The 21844-nt window shown below is 41.0% G+C and overlaps 1 protein-coding gene across 1 annotated transcript in view; it reads left to right on the top strand.

The window, feature by feature from the left end:
* CFAP47 (cilia and flagella associated protein 47) overlaps window positions 1-21844 on the top strand; it is a 1094449-nt gene that overhangs the window by 961458 nt on the left and 111147 nt on the right. The window contains 3 exon segments of the mRNA XM_075333814.1: window positions 1050-1209; window positions 6289-6383; window positions 19785-19943. Of these exon segments, the coding sequence (XP_075189929.1) occupies window positions 1050-1209; window positions 6289-6383; window positions 19785-19943 (414 nt within the window).

The following is a 21844-nucleotide window of genomic DNA, read 5'->3' as shown; positions in this document are numbered from 1 at the left end:
CAGAGCCATAAAGGCACAGTAAAATGATAAGGCCGGTGATTATGTCATGTAAGTGACAGAAAGGGGTGACTGGATAGGAAGATGAGTTCTGAGTCCCCAGCATCTCCCTATCTTCTGTCCTTGACCCTGATTGTAAGACCCCCACCACAACCCACCGCTCAAGGAGAAGGGCTAGGACAGAAGTCAAAAACCCCACCAACAAATACAGACAGGCAGCAGTATCATCCTATATCAAAGCCAGTATATGCTCATTCAGATCTGCTGTTTGGTGCAGGGCTATTCAAAAAAGTTATCATCTGGAAACCTGCTCCTTATAACTGATAGCTAGACCTTGCTAATGTATTAAGCTGCAGACAGCAGCGAGCCACACATCAAGAGCCACATAGGGCACCTGAGCAACTGGTTGGGGACCCCTTATGTATGGGGTCTACACATGGTGTGAAAGTAGCCTATAAAAGAAAATGGTACTTCTGTATATAATATACTTTTTCATGGCCTATGATGGGTCAGACCTTTTTCAGGTAATGCTCCAATTCATCAAAGCAATTTCACCAATAAATTACTTTGAAAAGTCAAATAAAATACACGGCTTTCGGCATTTTCACTCCAGTTTCTCACCCCCAATATTGCAAAGTGGGCAGAGCTGGGTAGAGCTGGTACATGACAAGGTGGGGCGAGGGTGTTATGTCATGGCTTGTCTAATTCATGATGAGCTGTGACATTCCTTATAATAGAAATCTTACTTCCATCTGGGACTATTGTAAGGTTTCTGTTGTGGCACACAGACACAGATGCCACTTGTTAGACACTCCATTTTCATAAAGAGGTGAGCACTTCTTCATGAATCAGGGGTGTCTGACTCTACCACATCCTTTTGTGAGAAAATTACCAGTCTTGATATATTGAGTACAAAGTGTTTTTTGGCACATTTTTTTCAGTATCGGTTCAACCTACCAAGCATGTCTTGTCTGTTATGTCTATTTAATAAAAATAATACTTTTACTTTCTAAATGTTCCGCTGGCATTTACTTGACATTTATTGTGTTTAGGCATTGCTTTAGCTGCTAAGGAAAAACTGGATATCCCCGTACTTTTTGCCCCTGATACTATGAAACTCTACGAAGCTTTGGTGGTTGTACACATGGTAAAAGCAAATGGAGAAAGCTGGGAACATGACAATATTGAAGAATTGAGAACAGAACTGAAAAGGTAAGATGTGGGATAGTAAAAATGTTCTGTATATATAAAACAATCAAAAACCATAGAAGTCCCTACATGTAATTTAAACAAGATGGGAATATATAACATTTTTTTTTAGATGAAAAACAATCCTATAGGCAAAGTAGGATTGCTATTGTAATTCATCAAAAATGGAAAATAGAGAAAAAATGTGCTAATAGCTAGAGATGATTCTCCTGGGATTACATTGCTTTAGATTGCTGTTTCCGAAAGGATGGGAAAGCACATGTCAAGCCTGAAAATGTAGGCATGTACTTTAGAAAATGTTGTATACTTATTAAGTCCCAATTATATTGACATTCTTTTTTTAAATGCGGCATGCACCATTGATTGCGTAAAGGTAAGAAATTACGGTACATGTGGCTAATGAACATCTACCATAAGAACATCCCTTATGGCCTGTTCCAATACATTTTATGGGAATAGCACTGCATTACCATTATATGTTAACTATTAGACCTGGAGTCTTTTTTTTATCACATTGTGCTTTCCATTTGCTTAAATTGGTTAATAAAAGTAAAGCATAATTCACAACAGTAGGTGCCATAATTCAGTTCTGTAGAACTTTAAACGTGGACAAAGGCAAAGTTGTATGATTGAAGCAATAATAATATAATCCTTATAATCATATAACTAAATATTAATATGTACAGTATTACTTGAATATGCTTACATGTAGCAAAGTAATAAATTGAAAGAAAACTTTCAACTTTTTACAGATGAATAACAGTACTAACAACTCACTCATTAGTGGTTCATAACATAAATCAGAATATTCTAACAAGTCTTAAAGGTGTTATCCCCAACTTGTACAACCCTTTCTTAAATCCCATATTCCTCATAGTAAAATAACAGATACTTCCTGCTCCAGTACTTCTCCACCTATGTTGGTGCTAGGTCACTCGGGAATTGTTTGACATTGTAATGCCACGTGAGCACTGCAGCCAATCAGCGGTCACTAATGTGCTGCAGTCCTCACACTTCCATAAAATGTCTGAGATTTATCCAAAGAATTATGAGCGAATCATCCCATTAGTGACCACTGCTTGACTGGAGTGCTCACATGGCGTAAAAATGTCATGCGAACCCTGGGAGACCTTGTGCCATCATAACTGGAACAGCACATGAGAATCTCTTATGTTCATTTTACATTGTGGAATATGGTATTTAGGAAAGAGTTGTCCAAATAGTGAATAGCCCTTGTAATACAAGAAAAAAAGACGATAATGAATAAAAGTGGTTACATAACAAAAATGCAAGTGCCTGAAATAAACAAGGTTCTAGTCTCATTTTTCAAGATGCCTTTAAGGAAGAAACCTAACTCGCTATCTTGGCCATCCTGGGACTGTTCCTCTTATGCGCAGGCTTGAAATGTTAGCCTAATGCATCCATTGCACATGCAAATAAAGGATATTTCCCTTTAATACAATTGTAAAAGGCAACTAACATTTTAAAAAGAGACTATACAGAGTTATTATTATAATTATCATTTATTATTATAATTCCATTTATTCCATTGTGCTTTACATGCAAAGAAGGGGGTACACATAATAGGGACAAGTACAATAATCATAAACAAAACAAGGCACAGACAGCTACAGGAGGAAAGAGGATCCTGCTTGTGAGGGCTCACAGTCTACAAGGGATAGGCGAGGATACAGTAGGTGAGGGTGGAGATAGTCGTGCGGCACTATAGAGGACTGAGGGTTCCTGCAGGTTGTAGGCTTGCCAGAAGAGGTGGATCTTTAGGTGCCTTTTGAAGCTTTTCAAGCTAGACAAGAGTCTGATATGTTGTGGCAGAGCATTGCAGAGTATGGGAGATGCACGGCAGAAATCTTGGATGCAATTCTGGGAAGAGGAGATGCGAGGGGAGTAGAGAAAGAAGATCTTGTGAGGATCGGAGGTTATATGCAGGTAAGTACTTGTAGACTAGGTCACAGATGTATGGAGGAGACAGGTTATGGATGACTTTGTATGTCATGGTTAGGCTTTTGAAATGGAGTCGTTTGGCCATTGGAAACCAGGGAAGGGCTTCGCAGAGAGGAGAGGTTGGGGAGTAGTGGGGGGCAGGTGGATTAGCCAGGCAGCATAGTTTAGATTATTAATGATTTCTTCTTAAGAATTGTATTAATTATGATAATTTATCATTTTGACAAGCATTTATAATGCTTGTCAAAAAGTGAAATATAAAAGTTTGATTTGATAACAATATCCCCTTTTTAAAATGGGGGTATTTTGAAGTAATGATCGGATCTCCAACTTTAAACTCAAGAGAAGATATTATTTTTATTATTATTTATTTTTAACACTAATTTAATTTCCTGGTGCTGTACCATGTGAAGAGAGTTTACATACGGAATAAAAATATACAGTGCCTTGCAAAAGTATTTGGCCCCCTTGAATTTGTCAACCTTTTCCCACATTTCAGGCTTCAAACATAAAGATACAAATTTTAATCTTATGATGAAGAATCAACAACAAGTGGGACACAATTGTGAAGTTGAACAATATTTATTGCTTATTTTAAACTGTTATAAAATATAAATAACTGAAAAGTGGGTCGTGCAATATTATTCGGCCCCTTTAAGTTAATACTTTGTAGCTCCACCTTTTGCTGCGATTACAGCTGCAAGTCGCTTGGGGTATGTCTCTATCAGTTTTGTACATCGAGAGACTGAAATTCTTGCCCATTCTTCCTTTGCAAACAGTTTGAGATGAGTGTGGTTGGATGGAGAGCGTTTGTGAACAGCAGTTTTCAGTTCTTTCCACAGATTCTCAATTGCATTCAGGTCTGGACTTTGACTTGGCCATTCTAACACCTGGATACGTTTATTTGTGAACCATTCCATTGTAGATTTTGCTGTATGTTTGGGATCATTGTCTTGTTGAAAGACAAATCTCCGTCCCAGTCTCAGGTCTTTTGCAGACTCGAACAGGTTTTCTTCAAGAATGGTCCTGTATTTGGCTCCATCCATCTTCCCATCAATTTTAACCATCTTCCCTGTCCCTGCTGAAGAAAAGCAGACCCAAACCATGATGTTGCCACCACCGTGTTTGACAGTGGGGATGGTGGGTTCAGGGTGATGAGCTGTGTTGCTTTTACGCCAAACATATTGTTTGGCATTGTGCCCAAAAAGTTAGATTTTGGATTCATCTGACCAGAGCACCTTCTTCCACATATTTGGTGTGTCTCCCAGGTGGCTTGTGGCAAACTTTAAACCACACTTTTTATGGATATCTTTGAGAAATGGCTTTCTTCTTGCCACTCTTCCATAAAGGACAGATTTGTGCAGTGTACGACTGATTGTTGTCCTTTGGACAGACTCTCCCACCTCAGCTGTAGATCTCTGCAGTTCATCCAGAGTGATCATGGGCCTCTTGGCTGCATCTCTGATCAGTCTTCTCCTTGTTTGAGATTAAAGTTTGGATGGTCGGCCGGGCCTTGATAGATTTGCAGTGGTATGATACTCCTTCCATTTCAATATGATCGCTTGCACAGTGTTTCTTGGGATGTTTAAAGTTGTGGAAATCTTTTTGTAACCAAATCCGGCTTTATACATCTCTACAACAGTATCACGGACAGGCCTGTTGTGTTCCTTGGTCTTCATGATGCTATCTGTGCTTTAAACAGAACACTGAGACTATCACAAAGCAGGTGCATTTATACGGAGACTAGATTACACACAGGTGGATAATATTTATCATCATCAGTCATTTAGGACAACATTGGATCATTCAAAGATCCTCAATGAACTTCTGGAGTGAGTTTGCTGAACTGAAAGTAAAGGGGCCGAATAATATTGCATGCCCCGATTTTCAGTTTATTATTTTATACAAAAGTTTAAAATAAGCAATAAATTTCGTTCAACTTCACAATAGTGTCCCACTTGTTGTTGATTCTTCACCATAAAATTTAATTTTTTTATCTTTATGTTTAAAGTCTGAAATGTGGGAAAAGGTTGAAAAATTGAAGGGGGACGAATACTTTCGCAAGGCACTGTAAATTACAATGAACAAACAGTGTGTCATGCAGTGACTACCTTAATTATGCCAGGTATAAGGGAACCCCTGGTGAGCACCGCAACAAACAGGGTACACCGGGATCATGATAAAATGGTGGGTTTGGTACAAGGGAGAGAAGAGCAGGGTCAACTCATACACTCACTTGAGGCTGATCCTAGCACTTCCTACATGAGTCCGTCCCCTCATCGCTGATCTCATGCCTAAGCCCTGACGTGCCCTGAACTTACCCTGTCTAGTAAGACAGACACGGGAAAGTAGACACAAAAAGGAAAAACACTCCAAGCAAGACCACAGCTGCAGTTGTCACAAAACGTCAACTCTTGTTGAGCTAGGCCCCTTTCAAAGTGGTCAGCATAAGAATAATGAGACACTATAACCGGCATGAGATGTTAAGACACATGACTATTTATAGCACAAGGGAGTGGTCACAAAGAGCTGCACCTGAGGTTAAGGTTTCAAAAGATAGCCAGATAAGAAAGTGTCCTTAACACCTACAGCACCTCCAGAAGGCAAATACATTTAAGCACAAGCTGCAGACCTGCGCACTGTTACCTTCTGGTCCCAGACTTACCAGATGTCCCCCTAGAGCGGTGCACAAACATGACACAGTGACAGACTGGTGGAAAGGAGGAGAGCACCCTTCCTTCAAATGTTTACCATCTACTGGGTGTAGGAAAAGGAGACAGTAGTTCAGGGGTTTGCATAGCTCTTTTAGTTGTGAAATGGTAGGGGAATTATTCCTAGCTGTAGGCTTTCCTGAAGAGTTGAATTTTCAGGTTATATCTGAAGGTTTCAAATATGGTAGACAATCTGACATGTTGAGGCACTAAATTCCAGGGGATGGGGAAAAATCTTGCAGGCAATTAGGTGAGGACCATATGAGAGTGAAGGAGAGGATATCTTGAGAGAACTGGAGATTATTTGTCTAGATTGCCTTATGTTCAACCTCTAAGGCCTAACACATTTTTTAAGATCAATATTATTAAATGTTTGCCAATTAAGTTCTTTATATCATGTTTTAAACAGCATTACAAAGTCAGAAGATGGAGGTATTTCAGGTATACGATGGATTTATCCAATTCATGGAATTCCAGAGGCTCAGCCATCCAACTCAGCTCCAGGTATTTTCCACAATATCTACAGTCTATGCTGATTTTTTGGGGGGATAAATGAAAAATCTATGAAGAGCATAACAGTAGCATTGTTAGTAAAGTTTATCAAGTTCTACCTAGAATCCTCCATGTTGAACCAGAGATAGGCAATGCAAAGATTATGACATCATGTCCATTTATCTCACATTAGTGAATAAAAATCCTTATTGATTCTGAATATAAAATATATGTTATTTAATTATTCATCTTCAGTTGCTCTAGTACATGTAATTTACAATTTTACTACTTTCATAAAAGACAGTTCAAAAAGTATAGGAAAGCAGGTTGATATACTGCGCCACACCACAGAAGTCAAAAAGGTTAAAAGTAAATCCCTTTTTCTTTATTTTCACAGGTCTACGCGTTTCAGGGACATATCCGTCCCCTTCCTCAGGAAAATGAACAGAAAATACTATATCTATAGTATTTTCTGTTCATTGTCCTGAGGAAGGGGACGGATATGTCCCTGAAATGCGTAGACCTGTGAAAATAAAGAAAAAGGGATTTACTTTTAACCTTTTTGACTTCTGTGGTGTGGCGCGGTATATCAACCTGCTTTCCTATACTTTTTGAACTGTCTCTTCACTGCGGGACGGCTGCCTCCTACACCATCATATCGTAATTTATATGCTTCAAAAGGGGTTGTGACTGGCACAACCAGACCAGGTGAGTGTACCTGCCAGTATTCACTTCCACGTGTTTACCGGATAAGACCCTATTTGCGCCTTATCTTTCCACAGTTATCTCATCTACTTTCATAAAAGGGCAGACCGTTTTTGAACCATTTTAACCCCTTGATGACTTTGCCATCTTCCATTTTTTTTCAATTTCATTTTTTCCTCCCAATTTTCAAACAGCCATAGCTTTTCTTATTTTTCCTCCAATACCCTATAATGGCTTTTTTGCGGGACAAGTTGTACTTTTGAATAAAAGCATTCATTCCAAGTGCAGTGAAACTGCAAAAAAACATTCAATTACAATTGTTTTTTATTACTTACCACGTTCAGTATGTGGTAAAATTGACCTGGCAGCATGATTTTCCTGGTCAGTACAGGTACTTAGATATAAAACAAATGTAGTTTTTTGTCAATTTAAGAAAAAAAATTGCATTTGGCTCGATTTTCTGAAAACCGTACTGTTTGTATTTTTTCTGATCTGGAGCTATTGATGGCTTATTTTTTGCACCCTGAGCTGACATTTTTACTCATACTATTTTTTGGTAGATGCGATGTTTTGATCTCTTTATTATATTTTCACAGCAAAGATACCAAATCTATTTTTTTTATATTTTTTTCATTGTTTTATTTTTGATGTGGCAAACTTTTGTATTTGTTTATTTTTTTCATTTTTTTAAAACTTTCTTTTTACTTTGTATTGTATTTACTGGTCTCCCTAGAGGACTTGAAGCTGCGATCTTCCAATCGCTTTTGCTATACAGAGAAATGCATCACTACAGCTCTGTATTTCAAAAATGATGATCTCCTATGAACTTTAGTTAGCAGCCGGTCTTCACAGTAAGATTGTCATGACAAACTTGGGTCATCAGCTAAACCCCAGCTGTCATGACATCCCACCGGTAACCCATGATCACATCACAGGCGCCGATGGGAGCAGGGAATGACACGCTCCCCGCTGGTGAATGTTAACTCTTGCTGTTAAAGATTGAAGGTGGGATTCCACTGGTTAACAGCCACAAGTGGATCTCCGATGCACTTGCAGTTGTGAGAGATGCATGTCAAATAATCAAATCAGTCATTATGTGCAGGGAAAAATGCGTGCTCGGTATGTGAGCCTGCATTAAAGTCAGGGACACAACCTTTGACATACAGTTAGGTCCAGAAATATTTGGACAGTGACACAATTTTCGCGAGTTGGGCTCTGCATGCCACCACATTGGACTTGAAATGAAACCTCTACAACAGAATTCAAGTGCAGATTGTAACGTTTAATTTGAAGGTTTGAACAAAAATATCTGATAGAAATTGTAGGAATTGTACACATTTCTTTACAAACACTCCACATTTTAGGAGGTCAAAAGTAATTGGACAAATAAACCAAACCCAAACAAAATATTTGTATTTTCAATATTTTGTTGCGAATCCTTTGGAGGCAATCACTGCCTTAAGTCTGGAACCCATGGACATCACCAAACGCTAGGTTTCCTCCTTCTTAATGCTTTGCCAGGCCTTTACAGCTGCAGCCTTCAGGTCTTGCTTGTTTGTGGGTCTTTCTGTCTCAAGTCTGGATTTGAGCAAGTGAAATGCATGCTCAATTGGGTTAAGATCTGGTGATTGACTTGGCCATTGCAGAATGTTCCACTTTTTTGCACTCATGAACTCCTGGGTAGCTTTGGCTGTATGCTTGGGGTCATTGTCCATCTGTACTATGAAGCGCCGTCCGATCAACTTTGCGGCATTTGGCTGAATCTGGGCTGAAAGTATATCCCGGTACACTTCAGAATTCATCCGGCTACTCTTGTCTGCTGTTATGTCATCAATAAACACAAGTGACCCAGTGCCATTGAAAGCCATGCATGCCCATGCCATCACGTTGCCTCCACCATGTTTTACAGAGGATGTGGTGTGCCTTGGATCATGTGCCATTCCCTTTCTTCTCCAAACTTTTTTCTTCCCATCATTCTGGTACAGGTTGATCTTTGTCTCATCTGTCCATAGAATACTTTTCCAGAACTGAGCTGGCTTCATGAGGTGTTTTTCAGCAAATTTAACTCTGGCCTGTCTATTTTTGGAATTGATGAATGGTTTGCATCTAGATGTGAACCCTTTGAATTTACTTTCATGGAGTCTTCTCTTTACTGTTGACTTAGAGACAGATACACCTACTTCACTGAGAGTGTTCTGGACTTCAGTTGATGTTGTGAATGGGTTCTTCTTCACCAAAGAAAGTATGCGGCGATCATCCACCACTGTTGTCATCCGTGGACGCCCAGGCCTTTTTGAGTTCCCAAGCTCACCAGTCAATTCCTTTTTTCTCAGAATGTACCCGACTGTTGATTTTGCTACTCCAAGCATGTCTGCTATCTCTCTGATGGATTTTTTCTTTTTTTTCAGCCTCAGGATGTTCTGCTTCACCTCAATTGAGAGTTCCTTAGACCGCATGTTGTCTGGTCACAGCAACAGCTTCCAAATGCAAAACCACACACCTGTAATCAACCCCAGACCTTTTAACTACTTCATTGATTACAGGTTAACGAGGGAGACGCCTTCAGAGTTAATTGCAGCCCTTAGAGTCCCTTGTCCAATTACTTTTGGTCCCTTGAAAAAGAGGAGGCTATGCATTACAGAGCTATGATTCCTAAACCCTTTCTCCGATTTGGATGTGAAAACTCTCATATTGCAGCTGGGAGTGTGCACTTTCAGCCCATATTATATATATAATTGTATTTCTGAACATGTTTTTGTAAACAGCTAAAATAACAAAACTTGTGTCACTGTCCAAATATTTCTGGACCTAACTGTAGATGTAAGTCAAAGGTTGTAAAGAGGTTAAATTAACAAGATGATTTTGATGAAGGACCAAAATGACAAAATTGTTTTGAATTATTTGAATTGTATAAATAAATATCTTCTGTTCATTTAATCAATCTAAATGCTAAATGAGTTTTCAGTTACTAATTGTACAGATAATTATTAGGGATGATCGAATACTTCGATTATTCGGCTTCACGAATATTTTCCAAATACCTCGCCACTATTCGATTATTCGCGAATATTCGATGCACAACGTAAGTCTATGGGAAACCCGAATAACAACTATTCGGAACTATTCGGGCTTCCCATAGACTTACATTGTGCATCGAATAGTCGAATAGCAGCGAGGTATTCAGAAAATATTTGCGAAGCTGAATAATCGAAGTATTCGATCCTCCCTAATAATTATCAATTCCTTACAGCCCCTTTATGACAATTAGAATAATGAATTGTAATATTCCTGATTGCAATTCTGTACTGTATTGATCTGTGCAGATGAAGTTCTACCAGAAAATGGACCAAAACTCCAGCCACAAGAATTGCATATAAAACTTAAGGGACAATTGTGCACCACTACTTTTGCATAAAGGAAAATATCTATTATCCAAACTTCTGGGTAATGCGGATTGGATTATCATGCTGTTCCTTTAATCAGAAGTAATGGCGTACAAGACTCCCTTTATCTTCAGACAGCCCTATGAGGTTTTCTTGTTTTTCTCTGGATTTTCAATAATTTGTAAATGATCGTTTAACTCAATATACCATTACATTTTTCCATGTATTACAAACTACTTGTGATTTCTAATTAAGTTGATGTCTCAGAAACTGGTAATTTGGTTGCTTGTTGCGTGTCTGTGTGTGGTGTGTAAAAGTATAAAAGGTGAGCTTTTTTTTCCAGTTTTATTAGGCTTGATGTCTTGATTATTTTTTGAGGGAAGCAATCTCCTGCTGGTTTCACACTTTGCAATCACCTGTGAGCAATTTAATGATCTGTAAACATAGAAAACTGAACAGAGCTAAAGATTAATGAGTTTCTTCAGAAGAGAGACATTTCTTTAGAAATAATAAAACTAAGTTTATTAATAGAGAAAATGGTCCAGAGGAGGGTAAAATATTTAGCTATTCTTAGGGTATATAGCTAAATGTTATATCCTTAATCAAGGCTTGTACAGTCTAAAGTTAAATTTCCTATAATTATTATAATTATTACTGCTTTCCCTTTAATTAGTACCAACATTGGACTTTTTGATTAGTTAAGAGAAAGTGTATACTGTATTGAAGTACAGAGATAAACAAAAAGACTCAAGCTAACCTGGTCTGGCATCCAGTTGAGTTCTCCCTTGTACAACATCATTCCTGGGGACCACCATACTTTAATATAGAAATAAGACAGGAAAAAGTCTGCAACACAAATGAGGATAATTCTGTGTAAATTCTGATAAAGTTGTGATGTGATGTGAGGGGATAACAGGGCATCGGGGCTCCTAATCTGGCCCTCAAACTAAGGGGCCCTAGCTATCCCTAATAACAGTGATACATATGATGGTGAATATGTCTGGGTTGCCTTCCTTGCCCTGCTCCTAGATAGCCCTGCACTAATACCGCCTCTCCGCAACCCCAGGGGAGGACAGGAGTGGATGAACCCACTGATATGGACAAATGGGGAAAAAAAAGCCTCTATCACACAGCTAGCACACACAGAAATATAAGACAATTCTTGAAAAGGAGGAAATAAAGAGCAGGGAGGAAATAACCAGAATACGAGAGGATTTCCACAGCACACTAAAGGCCGCTTTACACGCTGCGATATCGCTATCGATATTGCTAGCGTGCGTACCCGCCATCGTCGGTTGTGCGTCACGGGTAAATCGCTGCCCGTGGCGCACAACATTGCTTGGACCCGTCACACTACTTACCTGCCTAGCGATGTCGCTGTGACCGGCGAACCACCTCTTTTCTAAGGGGCCGGTTCGTTCGGCGTCAAAGCGGCATCACTAAGCGGCCGCCCAATAGAAGCGGAGGGGCGGAGATGAGCGGGCGGAACATCCCGCCCACCTCCTTCCTTCCTCATTGCTGGCGGCCGCAGGGACGGTGATGATGTTCCTTGTTCCTGCGGTGTCACACATAGCGATGTGTACTGCCGCAGGAACGACGAACAACCTGCGTCCTGCAACAGCAACGATATTCGGGAATAGAACACCGTGTCAACGGTCAACAATAAGGTGAGTATTTTTGCTCGTTAGCGGTCGCTCGTATGTTTCACACGCAACGATGTCGCTAACGAGGCTGGATGTGCGTCACGAATTCCGTGACCCCAACGGCATCGCGTTAGCGATGTCGCTGCGTGTAAAGCGGCCTTAAGTAGCACACAATAAATCACCATCAACTGGAACACAACAGCACTCAGACTGGGTTGGCAAAAGCTATAGTTGTCATGGGAAGACAGATTCCTCTATCTTAAAAAGGCAAGGAGTACGTGTGATAGGTCTCCCACAAAACGTAACCAGCAGGTAAGCATAAATTAACTCCTGCTAGTCTAATCAGTCCAATCACTAATGAGCACACAGCTGGTCAATACCCAAGCCTGCCTGTGCAACTCAGAAGCACCAGAGAAAGCATAGTGTTGAGTGTCAGAGTTGATAGTCTTAACAGCGTTTGATACCGCCATGACACTCAGTGACCTTAGAGCCAAACACCGTGTGACAGTACCCCTCCCTCTATTAGGGGCCTATGAACTCTCAGGTCCATCTGGATGATGGCAATGAAATGCCCTAACCAGACACTTCTGTCCGCATCCATATCAGAGGCTGGTAGCCAAGTCCTCTCCTTAGAACCATAACCCTGCCAGTGAACCAGGTACTGTAAAGAACGTCAAACGACCTGAGAATCTGTAATTCTCGATATTTGAAACTCCAGCAATCTATCAAGTAGGAATGCAAGTGAAAAGGCATGAAGAGGAGGTCCTGAACCCACAAATTTCTTTAATAAAGATTTGTGTAAAACATTATGTATTTTATATGACCCACTAACCACCAAAGCCAAGCAACACTATTCTGTCCTCCTCCTCCTGGACCTTTCCTCTCCCTTCGACACAGTGGACCATCTCTTCATATCTAACCAACTGAACTTTCAGCATCTCCCATTCTCATGCCACATCCTCATCTCACCCCCTATCTGTCGGACCAAATATCCCTTCCTTACTAACCAGAATCCCACAATGTTGGTCTGCTATCTCATCCTTTTTCTCTGCTCGATTACTAAGACTTTATGAAGACAAAACAGAATTCATTATCTTTCCTCCTCCTCACTCAATACCCCCAACAAACCTATCCATCAAAGTCGATGGCTGCTCACTCTGCTCTCTCCCTCAAGCCATACATCCAAGCTATCTTCACCTCCTCCTGCCTTTACTACTGCAACCTCCTGCTCTGTGGCTGTGGCCTCCTGTCTAACAGTCTCGCATCCCTACAATATATCCTAAGTTACGCTGCCCGACTAATCCACCTGTCCCCACATTACTCCCGACTTCTTCTACTTGCCAAGCCTTTATTGTTTATTTTTTTTGGTGTGTGCACACTACATCTGATCGTATTGATTTTACCCCCAGTGTGCGCCGTTCAAACACTGGAAGCTGCTCGCACTGGGCTTAGCATCAAGAATTACCAAACACAGCTTTGTTCACTTGAGTGGTTTTCACACGTAATTAAAACTGTCACCACTTTTTTGGCCTATAAGCTGCGGCCACTACCACCGGGCTCTTATATACAGCATTCTAGCATTCTGTATATAAGACCGCAGGCCGGGGGTATAACATAAAAAGCACTTTATAATACTTACCTAACGGTCGCGTGGTGGGCCTAATGGGCGTCTTCATTGTCCAGTGTCGGCGCCTCCTCTTTCGGCCATCTTCGTCCTCTTTCTGAAGCCTGGATGCATGATGCGGCTATGCACACACACTCGCCAGTCCTGCGCAGGCACACTACAATACTTTTATTTGCCCTGCTCAGGGCAGATCAAAGTGCGCCTGCTCAGGACCTGAATACCAGCGAGTGTGTATGAGGTCGGACCCGTCATGCACCGCGGCTAGAGAAGAAGGAGAACAAAGATGGCCAAAAGAGGCAGCGCCGGACAATGGAGACGCCCATTAGGCCCACCACGCGACCGTTAGGTAAGTATTATAAAGTGTTTTTTATGGTATACCCCCAGCCTGGGCTCTTATATATAGCATGTTAGAATGATGTATATAAGAGCCCAGTGGTGGTGGCCGCAGCTTATAGGCCGAAAAAGTGGTGACAGGTTCCCTTTAACCCAAACTCTGTTTTCTTGGAAAAATCTGTGTTCAGTACTAACTCTAAACAACGAACATTGAGTTCGCTTATCTCTAATGGTAAGGCGACAAAGATGTGTCATTTTGGAAAACCTATCCACCATAACAAAAATGACCATATTGCCAGCAGAGGGAGGAAGATCCATAATAAAGTCCATGTAAATGTCCATCCAAGATTTGATAAGGACTGAGATATTTCTGATGGGAAAGATGTCTGGGCCACTTTCCTTGCACTGCTCCTGGAGATGGCACTGCTCTAATACCCTGGATAGCCCTGCACTAATACCCCCTCTCACCAACTGGAGGAGGTGAGGGCAGTGACAGGAGTGGATAAACCCACTGATAAGGACAAACAGAGAGACCAAATCACACAGCTAGCACATATGGAGATATAAGATAAGATATGATATGGAGGAAATAAAGAGCAGGCATGAAATAACCAGACAATAAAAGGGTTTTCACAGCACACCAAGCAACAAACAATAAATCACCAGCAAGTGGAACACAACAGCACACAAATTGGATTAGATTACCCTGATTGCCACCGCACCAGAGCAATCAGTAAGAGCCGAGTAAAATTCCATAATTGTCCCATATAATGGCTGCAACAATCCTGCGTGGCTGCAGACTGCTATTTTTAGGCTGGGGCCTCAATAACCATCATTCTCTCCAGCCTGAGAATACCAGCTCCTAGCTTTCAACTTTTTTTATGGCTGGGTATCAAATTCAAATAACTTAAAAAATGCTGTATGTGGTTCCTCCTATTTTGATCCATAGCCAAAATAAGCACACGACTGGGGGCTGCAGCCTGTAGCCATGGCTTTATCTGTGCTTATATGAATAAATGGGAGCATCCTACGCTACACATTAAAAAGCTGCAATTCCTAAACTTTTACTTAAATTGGGATATGAATACCCTCAAATTAAAGCTGAAAGTCTGCCCTTTAAACCCATATTGATTATATACCGTATTTTTCGGACCATAAGACGCACTTTTTTTCCTCCAAATTTGGGAGGAAAGTGTGGGGTGCGTCTTATGGTCTGAAGCTGCGGGGTAGGGAGCTGTGGGGAGTCAGCGCTATGCAGTGGGATCACAGGAGGCAGGGAGGGTCGCTGCTGCAGGAAGCCAGCGGCTGGAGAAACCACGTGTGCCCGCTGCTTAAAGTAAATGAATTAGCTGCTCCCCGCCCACCTCTCTCTGCTGTCAGCGGGGGTGAGGAGCAGCTAATGAATACTTGTTTAATGTAAACAGCGGTCACACGTGGGAGCTCCAGACGCTGGCTTCCTGCAGCGGCTGGGGAGACTGTGTGTCCACTGTTTAGGAGGCAGGAGCAGCGAGCCGCTGCAGTCATGTCTGGCCCGGAGGAAGTGCAGATCACTGCAGTGTCCGGGCCAGAGCACGGCATACCTTCACAGCACAGCCGCAGTCTCTGTGCGGAGGGCTCAAATTACTTTCACTGTGATCCTTCCTCTGCACTAAAAAAAGTCTTCCGTAGCTGACAAGGACCTACAGTGATGTAATGCAGAGGGGTGGGCCAGAGCAGCACAGAACAGCACAGTGCCCTGCCTCTTCATTACATCACTGCAGGTCCTTGAGATATGGGAGACTTTGTTTGTAATGCCAGGACCAAACTGAAGCATGGTGAGCATCACATCAGTAAAAGTAAGGTAATAAATAATATAGTATAGGCATTACTGTACACCTGGATGGGGTTGGATCATATATATATTACACACACACACACACTATATAACTATATACACACACACAAACACACACACTATATAACTTTACACACACACACACCAGATTGGAGGATCACACATATAATGATGGGGAACATACATATTCCACGATGGGGGCCATATATACCTAGAAGGTACCCAGAATGGATGATATGAGGACAGAATTTGGGGATATTATTACCTCAGTAACACTGTCAGCAGTAAAATAACAGTGTGTCATGACCACATTCTTTTACTTTAATTTTATTTTTTTTCTATTTTTTCCTCCTCTAAAACAAGGGTGCGTCTTATAGTCCGGTGCGTCTTATAGTCCGAAAAATATGGTAACTAGAAATAGGCCTGATGCTATCACATTGGGAGTGTGGTGAAATGAACATCTGTCTATGCTTAGTGGTGCTGACAGGAGCAGTGGACATGTGTCACACTGTTTGTGCTTTTCAATATATCTGTTGTATGTCATCGTTTTTCACCCCTGTGCACTGTCTCTTCCTTGCTTTGTGCTGTATATTGGTATATCGTGTTGTATTTCTTAAGCTGTGTTGTGTGTATGTGTCGTCTGTGTACATGTGTGTGTATATAGTTGTATGCTGTATGTACAGTCATATGAAAAAGTTTGGGCACCCCTATTAATGTTAACCTTTTTTCTTTATAACAATTTGGGTTTTTGCAACAGCTATTTCAGTTTCATATATCTAATAACTGATGGACTGAGTAATATTTCTGGATTGAAATGAGGTTTATTGTACTAACAGAAAATGTGCAATCCGCATTTAAACAAAATTTGACCGGTGCAAAAGTATGGGCACCTCAACATAAAAGGGACATTAATATTTTGTAGATCCTCCTTTTGCAAAAATAACAGCCTCTAGTCGCTTCCTGTTGCTTTTACTGAGTCCCTGGATCCTGGATGAAGGTATATTTGACCATTCCTGTTTACAAAACAATTCCAGTTCAGTTAAGTTTGATAGTCGCTGAGCATGGACAGCATGCTTCAAATCTTCCCACATATTTTCAATGATATTCAGGTCTGGGGACTGAGATGGCCATTCCAGAACATTGTAATTGTTCCTCTGCATGAATGCCTGAGTAGATTTGTAGCGGTGTTTTGGATCATTGTCTTGCTGAAATATCCATCCCCTGCGTAACTTCAACTTCTTCACTGATTCTTAAACATTATTGTCAAGAATCTGCTGATACTGAGTTGAATCCATCCGACCCTCAACTTTAACAAGATTCCCGGTGCCGACATTGGCCACACAGCCCCAAAGCATGATGGAACTTCCACCAAATGTTACTGTGGGTAGCAAGTGCTTTTCTTGGAATGCCGTGTTTTTTTGCTTCCATGCATAACGCCTTTTTGTATGACCAAACAACTCAATCTTTATTTCATCAGTCCACAGGACCTTCTTCCAAAATGTAACTGGCTTGTCCAAATGTGCTTTTGCATACCTCAGGCGACTCTGTTTGTGGCGTGCTTGCAGAAACAGCTTCTTTCGCATCACTATCCCATTCAGCTTCTCATTGTGCAACATGCGCTGTATTGTTGACCGATGCACATTGACACCATCTGCAGCAAGATGAAGCTGCAGGTCTTTGGAGGTGGTCTGGGGATTGTCCTTGACTGTTCTCACCATTCTTCTTCGCTGCCTTTCTGATATTATACTTGGCCTGCCACTTCTGGGCTTAACAAGAACTGTACCTGTGTTCTTCCATTTCCTTACTATGTTCCTCACAGTGGAAACTGACAGTTTAAATCTCTGAGACAACTTTTTGTATCCTTCCCCTGAACAACTATGTTGAATAATCTTTGTTTTCAGATCATTTGAGAGTTGTTTTGAGGAGCCCATGATGCCACTCTTCATAGGAGATTCAAATAGGAGAACAACTTGCAAGTGGCCACCTTAAACACCTTTTATCATGATTGGATACACCTGCCTATGAAGTTCAAAGCTCAATGAGGTTACAAAACCAATTTAGTGCTTTAGTAAGTCAGTAAAAAGTAGTTAGGAGTGTTCAAATCAAGAAATTGATAAGGGTGCCCATACTTATGCACCGGTCAAATTTTGTTTAAATGCAATTTGCACATTTTCTGTTAGTAAAATAAACCTCATTTCAATCCAGAAATATTACTGAGTCCATCAGTTATTAGATATATGAAACTGAAATAGCTGTTGTAAAAACCCAAATTGTTATAAAGAAAAAAGGTTAACATTAATTGGGGTGCCCAAACCTTTTCATATGACTGTATGTGTCATCTGTCTACATGTGTGTGTATATGGCTGTACGCTGTGTATATATATTGTCTGTGTACATGTGTGTATATGACTGCACGCTGTGTGTACGTGTCTTCTGTGTACATGTATGTGTTTATATGGCTGTACGCTGTGTGTACATGTCATCTGTGTACATGTGTGTGTATATGGCTGTACTCTGTGGGTATGTGTCGTCTGTGTGTATATGTGTGTGTATATGGCTGTATTCTGTGTGTAGGTGGCATCTGTGTATATGTGTGTGTATATGGCTGTAATCTATGTGTACGTGTCATCTGTGTATATGTGTGTGTGTGTATATGGCGTACGCTTCGTCTGTGTACATGTGTGTGTATATGGCTGTACGCTGTGTGTACGTGTCATCTGTGTATATGTTTGTGTATATGGCTGTATGCTGTGTGTACGTGTCGTCTGTGTATATGTGTGTGTGTATTCTCTCTGTCTCTCTCTCTCTCTCTCCACCTCCCCCCGGAGAAAACACAGGTCTTTTAAATAAAAAGATTTTCTATATTCACCGGTATCCAGCGGTGCTGTCTTCGGCTCTGCTGCCTCCCGCTCCTGACCGCCGCTCATGATACTCATTGAATATTCAGTCCACTGAGGAGCTGGAAGCTGGAGCAGTGCTGGGGACTTCAGTGCCGGGGAACGCATAGGTAGGGACAGGTGAGTATCCAGGTTTGTGTGTGTGTGTGTGTGTGAAGACATGTGTGTGTCTATGTTCAGTGTATACAAGCATTGCATGTGTGGGAAGAGTGGTAATGTCACCGCTACTTGTGGCATGTCTCTGTCAGTGCCACCCGCCATGTCTGTCAGTGCCGCCCGCCATGTCTCTGTCAGTACCGCCCGCCATGTCTGTCAGGGCCACCCGCCATGTCTCCATCAGGGCCACCCGCCATGTTTGTCAGGGCCACCCGCCATGTCTGTCTGTGCCGCCTACCATGTCTCTGTCAGTGCCGCCCGCCATGTCTCGTCACTCACCGCAATTTGGGTTCCTCCTGCACTGTTGTCCCTGGTTACCATGGCTATGATGTGGGCGCAAACTGTGGCTGCGCAACTGACGGTGCCGCGGTGCATGCTGGAATAGGGTACAGAAACTGGCGATTATGTATGTAGATTGTATCTTGAATATTGGTAAACAGCTAAGACGCCCAAATTTGTGTAATCATTTAAATATTTTTGGCACAAACTGTATCTATGTGTCATAAATGTATGTATTCCAATTGATATGCATACCATAGTGTTCAATATATATTCTGAAAAAACTTATGGCGGATATGAATCCATTACGTGACTTACCTCTTTGGTGCAAGACAGATCCGATTACCTTTAATGGTGTTTTTCAGGATTCTATTTCCAGAAGTGAAGCAAATGGGCATACTGTTTTTACAATGCAATTTTTACTAGGCACAAGTATTTGAATCTGGGGCATTTTCTGTTGAACATATTTTAAAAGTGTGTTTTTTATGATTGTGGAGTTTTTGTTTTTATAATATACAATTATTTCCTGCATGGATTATTGTTTTGGGTAATTTTCCAGCTGTCGTGTGTTGCCAAGCAAGAAGTCGGACTGAAGAGAGAGTAGAAATTTTGCTGACTGGTGTCGTTCCTGGTCAGACTGCTATGCCAGTGTCGAGTCAAGAAATAAAATCTATGGAAAAGATGGCACAAGTACAAGAGGAAGTTCAAGTTAGCAATGGTTAGTTCATAATGCATACCATTATTTCCTACAGGAGGGATCAAAATCGGAGGTCAAAATAATACATTTTAAATTACCAGGCTATTACTATTTATGTCTCTGCACACAACGGGACATCTATAAAACATTCAGAATAAAGTACTTATTCATTGACTATTACAACTTGAATGAATTTACAGCAGACATCTAAAAGGAACATCTAAGAATCTCACAAAATGCATTTATCCCAAGTAGGTTTATGAGACTGGAAAAATATTACTACTGTTCTCCTGTTTTGTCCCTGGATTATGTTGTGTACTTCATCTATCCCACATGAACCTGAATAAAAACAAATTTTAGAACTGAATACTACAAATATGGCCATGGTCAGACGAGCATATAGCATCCGATGCGAGAACATCGGTTATCATTCTATTGTGAGCCCAGTATGCGAGAATCGGAGCACAGGTGAGGAGGAGATGGAGAGATTAATCTCTCTAACTTCTCCTTTGCCTGTCTCTGCATATATCTCACTGCACTTGGATGAAATCCCAGTGCAATCCGATGTTTAACACGCTCCCATAGACTTGTATGGTTGTGCAGGATGTAATATATGCTGCCAATCACAGTATGCTGCGATTGTTCTCTCATGCCGATTCGGCAGATCTATTGTGTCTCATTGAATTACATTGGTCTGAGTGCAATGCAAGATTTTATCACATTGCACGCATCTGATTCATATGTTTGTGCAAGCGAGACCTCAATAAAAGATAATATCGTCCCCAATATATGCCAATCGTCAGGATTTCTGCATGTTTCTCCAACAGTTTTGCAGAAATCCTGCAGATAACACAGGGATTACTCTCCTACTGATCTATTTCATTTTCTGCTTGAGACTAATTGAGCAGGTAAAGCTTATCAAAGAGTTCAGAGCTTAACAATAATTATAATATATACACTACAGTTCAAACGTTTAGGGTCACTTATTTTTAAAAGAAAAACACTTTTTTTCAATGAAGCTAACATTAAATTAAACAGAAATACACTCTATACATTGTTAATGTGTAAATGACTATTCTAGCTGCAAATGTCTGGTTTTGAATGCAATATCTACATAGGTGTATAGAGGCCCATTCAACAACCACTACTCCAGTGTTTTAATAGTACATTGTGTTTGCTGTGTTAGAAGGCTAATGGATGTTTAGAAATCCCTTGAAAACTCTTGTAGAAGTATGTTAGCACAGCTGAAAACCGTTTTGCTGGTTAGAGAAGCTATAAAAATGACCTTCCTTTGCTCTAGTTGAGAATCTAGAGCATTACATTTGCTGGTTCCATTAAACTCTCAAAATGGCCAGAAAAAGAGAAATTTCATGTGAAACTCGACAGTCTATTCTTGTTCCTAGAAATGAAGGATATTCCATGTGAGAAATTGCCAAGAAACTGAAGATTTCCTACAACGGTGTGTACTACTCCCTTCAGAGGACAAACAAACTCTAACCAAAGTAGAAAGAGAAGTGGAAGGCCACGCTGCACAACTGAGCAACAAGAAAAGTACATTAGAGTCTCTAGTTTGAGAAATCGATGCCTCACAGGTCCTCAACTGGCAGCTTCTTTAAATAGTACCCGCAAAACGCCAGTGTCAACATCTACAGTGAAGAGGAGACTCCGGAATGCTGGCCTTTAGGGCAGAGTGGCAAAGAAAAAGCCATATCTGAGACTGGCAAATAAAAGGACAAGATTAATATGGGCAAAAGAGCACAGACATTGGACAGAGGAAGATTGGAAAAAAGTGTTATGGACAGACAAATTGAAGTTTGAGGTGTTTGGATCACACAGAAGAACATTTGTGAGAGGCAGAACAACTAAAAAGATGCTGGAAGAGTGCCTGACGCCATCTGTCAAGCATGGTGGAGGTAATGTGG

This window comes from Anomaloglossus baeobatrachus, chromosome 2, assembly GCF_048569485.1.
Source record: "Anomaloglossus baeobatrachus isolate aAnoBae1 chromosome 2, aAnoBae1.hap1, whole genome shotgun sequence".
Lineage (NCBI taxonomy): Eukaryota > Metazoa > Chordata > Amphibia > Anura > Aromobatidae > Anomaloglossus > Anomaloglossus baeobatrachus.
Note: the sequence above shows the minus strand (reverse complement) of the source record. Positions and strands in the feature narration are given on the sequence as shown.